The sequence below is a fragment of the Lissotriton helveticus genome, chromosome 9 (assembly GCF_964261635.1).
Source record: "Lissotriton helveticus chromosome 9, aLisHel1.1, whole genome shotgun sequence".
Classification (NCBI taxonomy): domain Eukaryota; kingdom Metazoa; phylum Chordata; class Amphibia; order Caudata; family Salamandridae; genus Lissotriton; species Lissotriton helveticus.
This window is the reverse complement of record NC_136070.1, coordinates 240,590,772-240,604,784: the sequence shown is the minus strand read 5'-3', so window position 1 is coordinate 240,604,784 and position 14,013 is coordinate 240,590,772. Positions and strand designations below refer to the sequence as shown.

General features: G+C 40.4%; 1 protein-coding gene across 3 annotated transcripts in view; it reads right to left on the bottom strand.

The window, feature by feature from the left end:
• LOC144781146 (protein-L-isoaspartate(D-aspartate) O-methyltransferase-like) overlaps positions 1-14,013 on the bottom strand; it is a 274,370-nt gene that overhangs the window by 122,367 nt on the left and 137,990 nt on the right. For all 3 annotated transcript variants that reach the window (XM_078659811.1, XM_078659813.1, XM_078659812.1), the window contains one exon: positions 1,837-1,868. In XM_078659811.1, coding sequence (XP_078515937.1) covers positions 1,837-1,868 — 32 coding nt within the window. The remainder of the gene's footprint in view (positions 1-1,836; positions 1,869-14,013) is intronic.

Here is a 14,013-nt window from a genome sequence, read left to right as displayed (position 1 = left end):
CAATAACTGTAATTAAAACTGTAATTGTAGAAAAAGTATTCCAGGCAAATAACCAAATACCTGTTGGCATCCCAGAATCTTTATGAAAGTTGATAAGCAAGAAAAATTAGAAAATTGGAATAATAAGCCAGCCACACGTTTTCCACTTCAAAGAAAGAGTCCTGTCACCTATAAGTTACCCAGGCACATTGCGCCGATTGGGGTAACTGTTAACCTTCGGGTTTTTTTATTCTGACAAGGGTACAGTCATTTTAAACACAGTCCTTTGGTAACACTTAGCCAGTTTTAACCTTGCACGCACTGACCCACCCTTCACATAGGACTCATCCCTCACACCCGCACGCATCATACGGCATTTGCCAAAGATCTCCGCTAAAGCGACCCTTCGGGGGACCCGTAGGGCACTGCATCGCCGGCCCGACGAGGAGCAAATGCCAGATGATGAAGCATGACATCCTTCGGGGTGTGCGAGGGCAACAAGAGGCAAGACGTGCTCTTTCCTCTCACAAGTGAGTTCTAGACCTAGGACACCACCTTTCGAACTCTCCCTACACTCTCTAGTACCCTTTAAAATGAGTGGGTGACATACTACACCCCCACCTGGAACAGTGCCTCCCCCATTTTGAAGTAACCTATAAACATACCCATTAGAAGAAAGAAAGAAGGTACAAATACATTGCAGCACAACTGGAATATTGGAATTGGAATTGCGAATGGACAAAGAAGAGAAAAGAGTCAGCACACCAATCAATATAGGGGAGACATTTGAAGGGGCTCAAAAGTGTGCAGGAAAGTATGTGACCACTCTCAAGCACCTCATAATTTTTCATCTACGTCTCTGCTTATGGGATAAGAACAGTATGGATACTACTTCTTTTTTGGAGATTGGCTTTAGTGTCATATATTTAACTTCAGTGGGACGTTTCCATTCACAGGTGGGGGAACCAATCTCCCCTTTGGAGGGTTCACTCTTGATTACACTAGAATATGGGCAAAAGAGAGGCATTGTGTCACAGAAATGTGATGTCCCATAGATTCCCTCCAAACAGGGCACACCTATTTTGGCACCTGGTCATAGGCAGAGTATTAGGATTTCAACCATGCCCGCAACCTGTATCTTTCTAACTTTACTTGCTCTCCTGTTCCAGCCTTACTAAGAAATAAGTACTAGGGCCCAAATTACATTTCAGTTGTTTTATCAAAAGCATCACTACTTTGGAATCAGTGGACACTAAGTCCAACTTCACTATCTGCACAAGGAGGTTCTTTTGGAACTAGCTGTTAAGGGTCCCTCAGATCAAGCAAATGTCCAATGAGGCAGAACCTCTGACAAAAGAAAAGACAGGCTGAGTGAGAGCCAACCTTGCGGCGACATATCTATAGCTGCACTTGCATATCTTAATCGTGGAAACAATAGATTATGGAAAAGCATCCAGTCAAAATTAGGAATAATAGATTGTATCTGTGAGTACATGTAGGTGAGAAATTAAAAAAAGCAGACAAGAAATTAAATACTAAGCAATGAAGCACAGTTCTGTATGGGCTCAACAGTGGTCTTAAACATGTGGTAAGAGCAATGGAGGAGAGCAAAATGTATTTCCCTAGGAAAGTCTTCGGAGTTGGAAATTGGAAGTACCAGAAACAATGAATGAAGAAAATAGGTGACATGCCTACCATGCGCAAAAAATAACACAACATTCTGAAAAAGTCAATGTTAATATTGTGGTGTTTTAAGCAAATGTTATTTTGTTCAACAAAATAATTTATTACAAAAGATCACCATTCAATCACAGGTCAACATGACAAATAATTTAAACCATTCTACTTAGCTCTTACCATGTGAGGAGCACTGATGGTAGCTTTGTATCCTAGAGTGAAATATAAAAAAAATAAAGTTAGTATACTATCCAACACCATGATATGTTCTGCTGCAAAAGTCACAACATAGGATGTTGTGTTGTTGCCAAGCTTTACATCTGCATTGAGAGGTGCTCTTGGGCGCTATCAGTATTATCAAATGATTGTCACCATATGCCTTCACAGTTATACATTATTTTCCAAATATGGAATATATAGTATTTCCTTATAACATGAAGTGATATGCTAATATGTTTTGGTTGAGGTCTTTGACTTGCTCACTCAAGGGAGTCATTCGATCCTAGGCACAGTGTGGCACTGACAGTACATCAGCTGGACCTTATATGGCTGCTTAGAGGAAGAAGGGGCTTTGTATGCATTCAAAAATGTGAAAACACAATAAAACCACCACCTTCTAAACATCAGGCTATATGCAGAGCCATCAGGAATTCCAGATGTCGTTGACATGTACACCACAGGCCACACACAGATCTAATAGTATGGACAAAAAAGACACACTTCATCAGATTACCAGAGGACTGCAAAAAGTTGTAGGGCTACACTCCTCTCCCCATGAAGACATCAATGGAAATAACAGACAACCTTCAGATATCAGTTATGCAAAATAACATCGTTCCTAGCAAAGACATTTCCAAGATTACTATGATAAACAACCAACCACGGATCTGGTGGCAATAGGGGACTAACTTCAAAAGCACCAAGCAACAGGACATGATGAAAGGTAAGGTGACTGATTCAATGGCAATGCAACCCTCACCAGTCCACAGCCGCTTAAAATGTTCTGGCTCTGGGTCAACCAATGCAATAACAGTGAGGAGGACTCAGGAGCTAGCACACCGAACTATTTGCCGTAGTTGCAGTCATGATGGCCAAGCTTTGTTACGAGCAATGATTACATGAAAGAACAAAAGTTACTTACCTGTAAACTGTGGTTCTCCAGTATTGGTGTCTTTCATAGATTCAAATGCTTGAATATCCTCCGTCGTCGAAGTGAGAATCCCACGGTACATAACATAGCAATGTAACAATAACACAAGCATATATGCATAAGAGAAAGAAAAAACAAGTTTTCCATAGATAGACAACATATAACTTCTATGATACATCATAGTCATTATGTTTTGGTCCAAATTCCAGCCAATCAGGCGTCAGCACCCTCTTAGAATGTTCTCCCCAGAGGCTCAGGCCCTCAGATTTTCGTAGCATAAGAGTAATATAGTGCCAAGAGATAGAGAGAGCCTCTGAGGGGAGCAGGTGAAGCTATGAAAGACACCAATACTGGAGAACCACATATTACAGGTAAGTAACTTTTGTTCTTCTCCCGTATTGGGGTGTCTTTCATAGATTTGCATGCTTGAATAAGAATAGTGAGCAGTGGCGTTAGAATAATACGAGGTACATTTTATTCATTTCTTTTTTTTTTTGACTTTTTTTTTTTGACAAGCAAGTCAAGGAAATCAACATATCGAATACATAATCTGGGAAAAATAAATCGAATTCGATTTGATGCAGATACATATTAGAGAAATAAAAACACAAAAAAGTAAAAAAAAAATTAGTTCCAAGTCAGGACAAATCGCTAATAATTGAAATATCATAAACAAAGGAAAAAGAGAAAAGAAAAAAAAAACAAAAAAAACACACACATACATGGTTCAAATCATTGCCGACATAGCAAAAAAATTACCCCACATTTTAATAAACTTAATTTTGGCTTTGGTTCCTCTATTCCTGGCAATAGCTTTTTCCATAGTATGAATTTCGTAAACTAATGACCACCATTCAGTTGTATGAGGAGGATTCTGAGAAATCCAGGCCCTTGCTACCACCAGACTTGCACAAGCAAATGTAATATTTAACAAATCTTTATAAATAGGACTAACCGGGTATATAGCCAAAAGTACCGCAGCGGCATTTAACGAAAAATTGATCAGTTGATTATGGGTTAAAATATTTTCTATGTCCAACCAAAATTTTGCTAATAATGGGCACAAATAAATCATATGTATAAGGTCAGCTGCCACCAGACCACATTTAGGACATTTAGTACGATCATTGTTGGAGTTATTTTGCGCCCATTTTGAAATCTTTAATGGAGTGTAGTACAGTTGACTAAACTAAGATTGGAGTTTTAAACTGGAAGACTGGACGGCTTTACTGATATTGGCTAAGGCAGCGGAGATATTCTGGGTTGTCACGTTAAATCCTAAGCTGGTAGTCCATTTTAGTGCCAATCTAGGGGCTTCGTCAGAGCTATTTTGGCTGAGACACTTATATCCCAAGCTAATTAGTGATTTTCTATGCACAGAATAGAAACATGTCCATATATCTGAGCTAGTGATTTCTACCAGATTCATTTTGCGTATTAAATAGTCCTTAACTTGAATGTATTTTTATCTCATTTTTTCGGGCAATTTATATAAAAGTTGTAATGTTGGAAATTGTAGAAACCCATCCGTACCATAGAGATCACCTAGTGTCTCAATACCATAATTGGCCCATTCTCGGCCAGTTTTATCTCTAAAAATATCTGGAAGCCCAGGATTATCCCATATTCGCAGCTCTTTGTGAAAAAACGAAGTATTGCACTTAGTCAACATCTGTTTCCATATAAATACCGCATCTCTCGCGGTCTTAAATTTTACCCGTTTAAAGTAATTCGGGTCTTGTACTTTGGCCAGGAATTGTTTTGAATAGCCACCTAGCATAAATTGGTGAAAAAAATATTGGTTATTAGCGACAAATAAACTACGGAGCCGGCCTAAAAAAGAAGCAATAAAATAAGCTTTGAAGTCCGGGAAGTTTAAACCTCCCTTCTCAGGTGGGAGTTTCAATATTATCGTAGACCTACGAGCCTTCTTATATCCCCAAATGAAACTACTTAAGATGCCGTCTAATTTTTGAAAGAATAAGTTATTAATGCGACAAGGTTTAAAACGGAAAAGATATAGAAACTTCGGCAGTATGTTCATTTTAATTAAATTCATACGACCTATAAGATTTAATGGAATCTTGTGCCATTTTTTCAGAAGATTGGTCACTTCTTTTAATAAAGGATCATAGTTTAATAAGTTTATATCAGCGATATTAGATGATATCTTTACCCCTAGATATACTGCAGATTGACAAAGTCCTTGCACTGGTAAATTGGCCTTATAGTTAATAATGACTTGTGTTTTATTTATATTTAATTTATAGCCAGAGATAGATCCAAAGTTTTTAGCTTCTGTCATGATCCCTGATAGTGCATCCACGACATTGGTGGTGTAAATAGCTAAGTCATCTGCATATGCAGTAATTTTAAGAGATTTACCTTCATGGAAGATTGGGGAAATCTTAGTTTGAGCTTCCAGGGCGTTAATAAATGGCTCCATGGAGAGAGCGAAAAGCAGGGGTGATAGCGGACATCCCTGCCGCGTCCCTTCGTAGGATTGGAAAAGCTGATGAGAGAGCCCCAGCGTAGCTGATTTTGCCATTAGGGTCCTTATACAACGCCTGAATGCTTCTCACAAAACGCCCTCTAAAACCAAATTGCCTTAAGACGCCCCACAAATAATCCCACCCCACTCGGTCAAACGCCTTCTCCGCGTCTAAAAGTATCATACCGAGTGGGTTGCGATCAGTCGTAGCAACGTCAAAGGCAGTAATAGCCATATTGACATGTGTAGTGGTGTCTCTCCCAACAACAAAACCGTGTTGTTGATTATTTACCAAATGGGGCATAAGGGGAGCTAATCGCGTTGACCCACACTCCACCGGAGGTTTATTTTTTTTTAGAAAGAACATAATTTTAGCTGTCTTCCATGAATCTGGGGCCTTCCCAGTGGCAGCAATTGAATTAATGACCAAACAGAACAGTGGTAGAATTTCTTCTGCGCAAATCTTATATAGCTCTATAGGAAGTGTATCCTCGCCAGCTGCTTTATTAGATGGAAGAGAGGTAACAGCAAGACGAAGCTCAGATAATGTAGCCTCCTCTTCCAGTTGGTCAATTAATGTTTGTTCCAAGTATGTTCCTGCAGGCAAATTCTTGTTAATATAAGATTGTTTCTGGTCTTCAGTGCATCTGCTCTCGGGGGTATATAAATATTCATAGTATGAGACAAATTGTCCCAGAATTTGAGCCGATTGAGTATATAAGATATTATGGGGACCCTTAATTGCTTTAACTAGGGTCGTTGCACGATCATCTGCAACTTTATATGCCAAGAACTTCCCAACTCTATCACCACATTCATATTGAGATAATTTGTATTTGACAATTTTCTGAGAGTTTTTCTCCCTAAGAGAGCTTTTAAGAATTGAGCGCTGACTTACAAGTTTAATTTCTAATTGAGCTATACTTTGTGCATTCGTCTCATCAGCTCTAAGTTTTTCAACTAACTGATTTTCTAATAATAAAATATTGGCTAAAATAGCCTTAGTCTCTGCCTTCCGGATAGAGTTTTGTCTGAGTACATATTGCTGCGCAACTCCCCTGATAAAAGCTTTACAAGCGTCCCAAACTGATAGAAGGTTAGCAGTATTGATATTAATTTCAATATATTCTTTTATATGTTCCTTAAGCTTAGCTACGAATACTAAGTCAGTTAACAAATATCTAGGGAACGTGAAGGGTCTAAAATCGGGTGCCGTTTGACCGATATTAAATATGAAGAGTATAGGGCTGTGATCGGATGAGATCCTTGGGAAAATCTCCATATGTCCTGTATTGATGATTTCATCCGACGCCCAAGCCAGGTCTATTCGTGAGCACCGTTTATGGGGTGGGGAGTAGTATGTGTATCCAGGTATATCGGGAAATAGATTTCTCCACACATCTTTAACATTGTGTATCCTTGCTAATTCTAAGATTGCCGCCCTAGTTTTACGCATACGTCGAAATATACCTCTCTTTGTAACATCTTGATCATAGTCTAACACACAATTAAAATCTCCCATTACAATAAGTTCCCCCTCCCATACAAGTAGTTCCAAATTTAACCAATCAAAAATATGTGGGTCATCAATATTCGGCCCATAAATAGCACAAAAAACAAATTTGCGATTTTCTAACTGCATTTGGGTAATTGCCCAACGGCCCCCCTTGTCCGCAGCAGATTTAATTACTTCTACACTTAATTGTCTCTTTTTCAGAATAGCCACACCTCGAATAGAAGCATTTAAAGTAGTACATGTCACCAGCTCATATCCCAATTGAGTCAATAGCTTCTTGTCCTTGAAACAAATATGCGTTTCAGTTAATAAAACCATATGTGGGTCATATATTTTCAGTTCTTCATATATCAAATTTCTTTTGATTTTATTATTTAAGCCTGACACGTTCCAAGCTAAACATTTAAAACGCAACATACTGGCTAATTATAAGATGAAAGTAAACTGCACCTTTCCTTACATTCAAGCTCATTCTTAATCTATAAGATACTAAGTCAATTACCCTTAAACTTGTCTTTTTCTGTTTTTCCCCCCCTTGCCCTCGTTGTCTTATCCCATCCCCACTGTCAGCCTTTAGCCCCCCCTCCCAGCACTTGAAGCACCCCCTCCCCGTGTCTCCCCGGAAGCTTACCCCTATCTTCTGCTGCCGTTCAAGGGGCAGCCGATCAGAGAGGTCTCCCCGAGACCCGCAAATCTCCGTATTAGCCTCATACAAAAGAAATCATAAATCATAAACTAAAAGAAAGTGCCCCAGTGAATTTCCAGTAAGCTTTACAATCTCCGTTTTCCTTCCATTTCATTTTTTGGCTATTTCTAATCTTTACCCCCTCTCTCTCATTCCTTCTCCTCCTTCAGCGATCTAATATTAAACATTTGCATTCATTTTAGTAAGTAATTGCTCAGCCTCCTTTACATCATTGAAAAAATAAGTATGACCAGATTTCATGACTTTGAGACGGGCAGGTTCTTGGAGGAAGACTGTGGCACCCTTAGATTTGAAAGGATCAATCAGTTTCCGCAACTCCCACCTTTTGTCCATAGTTATCTTACTAAGATCAGATTTAACAAAAAAAGTTATATTGTCCAATGTCACAGGAGTATTAGGTCTAGCCTTGATTGAGACTGCTTGTCTTAGCAAATAATTGCCGAAGTATATCATGATTGGGCGTGGGTATTTGCTTTCCTTGTTTCTAGAAATTATAGGTAATCTGTGCACCCGTTGTAATTGGCAATCCCAGTCCCAATCAGACAGGTCAGGGAGTGCCCGTTCGAATAATTTGACCAAGTAAGCCCTGGCATCTGACCCCTCTGATCCCTCGGGTATTCCAAAAAGTCTTAAATTCTGTCGCCTCTGCCTATTTTCCAAGTCTTCTACTTTGTTTAATAGGGACCCAATTACTTCATCATGTCGGCCTGTTTGAGCCGTAGTAGTAGCTAAAGTTTCCTCCACTTCAACAACCCGCTGTTGTAGTCCATCGATCTCTTTTGTTACTCCATTCAGTTTATTAGTAACTTCCTGTAAACTAAGTTGCATCTTACTATTGTCTTCTCTTAATTGGAGAAAATGTTGTTGAGACTCTTGACGATGTATCAATAAAGTTTTTAAAATTAAATCCAAGGAAGAAGTATCAGAAGATGCCTTAGGAGAATGAGGGGATGTTGCCAGTTGCAAAGGAAGGGCCTTGCCGCCTGAAGCAGTAATAACCGGTGATTTATCCATAGGATTGGTTTGAGTATCCCCAAGAAATGGCATAATATTATCAGGGGTTGTCTTTGGAATTACCACCACTAACTCTGAATTTAAATTTTTATCTTGCCCTTGATTGATCAGAAGCCCATTTTTTTTTACGGGAGAGTTTTGTAGATTTTTTAAAGTACACCCTTCTATAGGAGTAGTGGGAATAATTCCTGAAGCGCCCAGAACAGTGTTCTTAATGGCCTTACGAGGTTGCATCCACTTCAGCAAAGGTGTTTGGTCTCCAATGAATTTCCCTGCTGTATTTATTGGTACTAATGTAGAAGCTACCATTATAGGTTTCAATTTTCTGTCCCCTTTCTTCGCTTTAGGTTTTATCCTCCTGCCATTCTTGAATCCTGAAGATTTTTTGTCTTTGACATCGAGTATAGCATGGTCCCGTTTTTCGAGCCCATTTTATTCAACATAATAATAATAATAATAGTAATACACAGTACGAAAAGACTGAAGTATATTGATTTATATATATATATATAATATATATATATATTTAAAAAAAAAGTACCTTGTATACAGGAGGAGGGAAGTAACAGAGGCTCACCTCAATTAAAAAGATTGCGTAGGACTGCCTGTCCCACAGCTGAGTCAGCATTGTCAGCAACATCCAGACAGTAATGTCTCGTAAAGGTGTGCCTGCTGGACCATGTTGCAGCTCTACAGATGTGATGAAGAGGCACACCAGCAAACAGCGCAGTAGAAGAGGAAACCTTTCTGGTAGAATGCGCCCGAACAGTTGCAATAAGTGGTTTTCCCGCTTGCTGATGGCAAAATGCAATCGTAGTAGATATCCAGTGTGCAATTGTTTGTTTGGTGACTGGATGCCCTTTTTGCATCCGCCCATAAGCCACAAAAAGCTGGTTAGTCTTGCGGATAGTAGCTGTTTTTTGAAGGTAGAATTTTAGACACCTCTTAATATTTAAAGATTGAAGTGCTCTTTCTGCTGGAGTTTGAGGATTAGGAAAAAATGTCTTTAAAACAACTGGTTCATTTTTTTATTTATTTTTGCAGAGTTTTATATAGCGCGAACTAGACCCAAACCTAATCAGGTATCAGAGCGCTTTACATAGCACCAGTTACGTTACATGAGGACACACTTTAATTTTTTTTTTTTTTAGGCACGGGGAGATTAAGTGATTTGCCCAGAATCACTGGAGGTTTTTGGCGTCGTTACCGAGACTCGAACCCAGATCCCCAGGTCCGAGGTCGAGCGCCTTAGCCGTTAGGCCAACCCCTCTCCCCTATTCATTGAGGTGGAAGTCCGACGGCACCTTGGGGATAAAGGCTGGATTGGTGCGGAGCAAGACTGAGTCCTTGGTAAACTGAAGAAAAGACGGTTTAGTAGTAAACGCCTCTATGTCACTGACTCGACGTGAGGAAGTGAGAGCCAGAAGTAGAGAAGTCTTCCAAGTAATGTATTTAAGATCGACCTTATGAATTGGCTCAAACGGGTGTTTCATTAGTTGTGCCAATACAATGTTCAAGTGCCAAGAAGGAGGTGGTCGACGAATCGGTGGAAACATCCGAAAAAGACACTTGAAAAATTGTTGAATGACTCTGGAAGAGTAAAGCGAGTTAGAGCCATCTTGACAGAACCGTGAAATTGCTGCTAGAAAGACTTTTAGGGTAGAATATGAGAGGCCCTACTTTGCTAAATGTAAAAAGAAAGGCAAGAGTTGCTCCGGCGTGGAATGAATAGGATGTACTTGAGCATCATTGCACCATAGACAGAATCTTTTCCATTTGAGTTTGTAGGTTTTCACAGTTGAAGCTGCTCTAGCTTTAGCCAGGACTTCTCTACAATCTAAAGGAATGTCCAAATTTACAAATTCATAGTGCTCAGGTTCCAAGCCGCTAAGCGTAGAGATGCTGGGTCGGGATGACACACTTGGCCCTGATCCATGGTCAGAAGATTCAGAAGAGGGCGAAGAATGATCGGATCGCACTGTGACAGGAGCAGGAGTTCCATGAACCAGACTTGTTGAGGCCATCTGGGAGCTACTAGAATAATGTGACAGGGTTCCTTCCTCATTTTTCTAAGAACTCTGGGAACTAGAGGTATTGGAGGTAAAGGAATAGGCTTGTATTTTCGACCAGTTCATCAAAAATCATTTCCGCATGACTCTGGTTGGGGAAGCCAACTTGCGTAGAAAAGGCATTTGCGGTTCAGATGTGTTGTGAACAGGTCCAGATTCGGACGACACCATACTTGAAAAATGTGATCCAGTGTGGGTTGATGTAATTACCACTCATGGTTGGCTGTGGAAGACCTGCTCAGTGAATCCGCAAGATTGCTTGACGCTCCCGGAACATGCACTGCTGAAAGGACAACCTGATGTTGAATCGCCCAATCCCAAATTTGCTGAGCCTGGTGGGACAGTAGGACGGACCTTGTGCCTCCTTGTTTGTTTATGTAGTGCATGCAGGTTGTGTTGTCCGTTCGAACCAACACTGATGCTCCTTGTATGATGGAGCGGAAAGCTTTTAGAGCTAGAAAAATAGCCAGTAACTCCAGTAGATTGATGTGCCAGGTTTTTTGCTGAATGTTCCACTTACCCTTTACTGTTAAACCCTGAAGATGTGCACCCCAACCTTCTAGAGATGCATCTATTGTGAGAGTGAAACTTGGAGTGTCAATCAGAAATGGACGACCTGAAGAGACGTTTTTCTCGAGAGTCCATCACCAGAGAACTTTTTTCATCTGAGATGTGACTATGACTATATCGTTGAAGGATCCGGAGATTTGAGCCCATTGTTTGTCCAGTTCCTCCTGGATAGGTCTTATTTTTAGCCGGCAGTGGGGAATAAGAGGGATGCAAGAGGACAACACCCCTAGGAAAGATTTCAACTGTTGGACAGAAGCTGACTCTTTTAATAGGAGGGAGGTCGTAGATTTCGAAGTCGCAGACGTCTTTCGTGCGACACAAAAGCTTTTGCTAGCTTGGTGTCTAGAATGGCTCTCAAGAATAGTCTGTTTTGAGCAGGGAGAAAATGAGACTTTTCATGTTGAATGTAAGGCCCAGGGACTGGACGAGGGACTTGCAGAGTAGAGTGTGTTTGGAAACCTCATCTAGGTATGGAAAGATTTTTACTTTGCAGGCGAAGGTAAGCTGCCACCGGTACGAGGACTTTGGTGAACACACGGGGGACGGAGCGAAGGCCGCATGGAAGAACCTTGAATTGAAAGTCTTTCCCGGCCACTCTGAATCTGAAACATTTTCTGTGCCTCTGCAGAATAGGAAGATATAAATAAGCCTCTTGAAGATCCAAAGTTGTCATATACTCCCCTTGGGATAGTAAAGTGTAGTGTAGTTCCTATTATCCCAATAGGCTCTGCGCATTGGAATAATACCTTCAATAGTATAGGCCTAGACCAGACGTTAACTAGGTCTTCTATTGTCGATATTAGACTTAAAGTTTTGGGTTTGCCAGCTAGCTCAGAGTTCACTAGAAACTTTCTCGAATAGGCAAGGAGGAGTTGAACCTCCCTGGATAGACAAGAAGGGATTTAGTTTCTGACAACCATAGAACATGACAACTTTGCTCTCCCCTAATCAAGAGTGTATCTCTAGAGTCGTGTGAAAACAAAAGACAACTTATTTTACTCAGTCAGTACGTGCATTCTTAGTCTCACCAGTTTGTAGAGAAAAGGAAGAGACGGGCGTGTTCAATAAAAGATGGTATTTATTGATCAGTCTCTTTTCTCATACAAGAGAAATGGATCGATATTATCGCAATACTTATGGTTAAGTAAAATGCATACAATAAAAGCAGAAGTATAAAATAATACTGTAAAAACATTTATATGGTTTCTAAGCCATATGGTGGTTTAAAATGGATAAAATAGATACATACACATATACATTTGACTAATCGTACTCAACTGGTGTTTCTAACTACGCCTACCCCAGTGTACCTGACCTAAGCCTAATACGTGGGCGGGAATAGAAAGTAGCAGTTTAAGTTAAGTTTGTTTTGCCAAGTGACTGACTCAAGAATTCTCTGCAAGGGGTTATTCAGTTCTGTACCTGAAATCTAGGATGGTTGAGGGATGGTATCTCTCGTCTTTGGTCTCGATATTCCAGGCTGCCTGCAAGGGCTGCTTGGAAGCGCCGGAGCTGGATTTCTCGGCAGGAGAAAGCAGCGTCTCGTTCTCAGCGCGTCAGGAAGGCGGGGCTGCGCCAGCGGGGTCTGCTCTGCTCTGGGCTTCGGCAAGTCTGGCTGCTCCGATCTCGTCACCACCGCGTGTGTTTGCTTAAGGTAATATCGGTAATATTTATACCTGTAAGGTGCCGAGATTGACGTAAGGATGGACATAGATACGTCAATAAGGATGTCATACGAACTGGTCGTTAGCACATTCTTTTGCTGAAGTTCTTGGTGAAATCAAAACAATGGCCGCAGGGTTTTTCCCAGGTTGTCATAGGTTTGATTTGTTTTGAGAACTCCGTATGCCTTATCAGGGGCTGGAGGAATATTGCTTGTCTAATTAGATGGCAAGCGTTATGACCTAATCAGATAACACGTTCCTGTGCCGTGGTGTGGCTTAATCAGATAACGGTTTCTGCATCATGGGATGGCTGCTAGTTAACTTGTTAACCAGAACAGGGTCAGGAATAGGGGGATCGATACAGAACCTATAGGAATACATCACACCCACTCCACGCTAACTATGGCCATATTTACGAATCTAGGCATAGTAAAACATACTGTAGAGTATCGTGTATACCTTACCACCCCAAAATACATATAATGCATTTCGAAATTATGTAATATACGGAAAAACAGTCATATATACTATATGCACTCAAGCTGTAGAATAATGCTAAAGTAATCACGCATATGTTTACATTATTACTATTTGAATATGAGAATTACACATGAAATGGCTCTTAATTACAGAAGAAAAAGGTTCGAGACCATTCCATCACAGAATAAAATAATTATGAACATACCAGCGGGCAGCTAATGTCTATAAAGTTTCTGAAAATAGAAATTTAGTTCTCTAAGAATAGTTCTTACTTTAAGCAGAAGATAAGTGTCCCGAAAAATCGTAAAAATATTTTGGGGCTGCTGAAAAAATTGCTGTCCGTGAACTGGAGGGAAAATTGTTCATGCTACTTTATTATTAAAGTTGAAGGCCAAATTCAGGGTGTTGGGAACGCCGTGTGCTAGCTTGCTCAAAAGTCGTTATTTCTGCTCTGGTGAGAACATCATATCATTGAGACTGTCGAAAAAGCTGTCAACAGCTTCCTGTGAAAGTTCCACTAACTCGGAAAAAGGTGTAACCATGCATTCATGTGCATGATTGTCTCCATTGACGTTTTGATTAGTATTGCTGACAGAAGGTCGTACCTGATCGATGCTGCTTTCATCTTGAACTTCACTACCCCTTAATCGTAGTGGTGAAGTTTCCACGAATGCCGTCATCAGGATTGGCAGCCGTT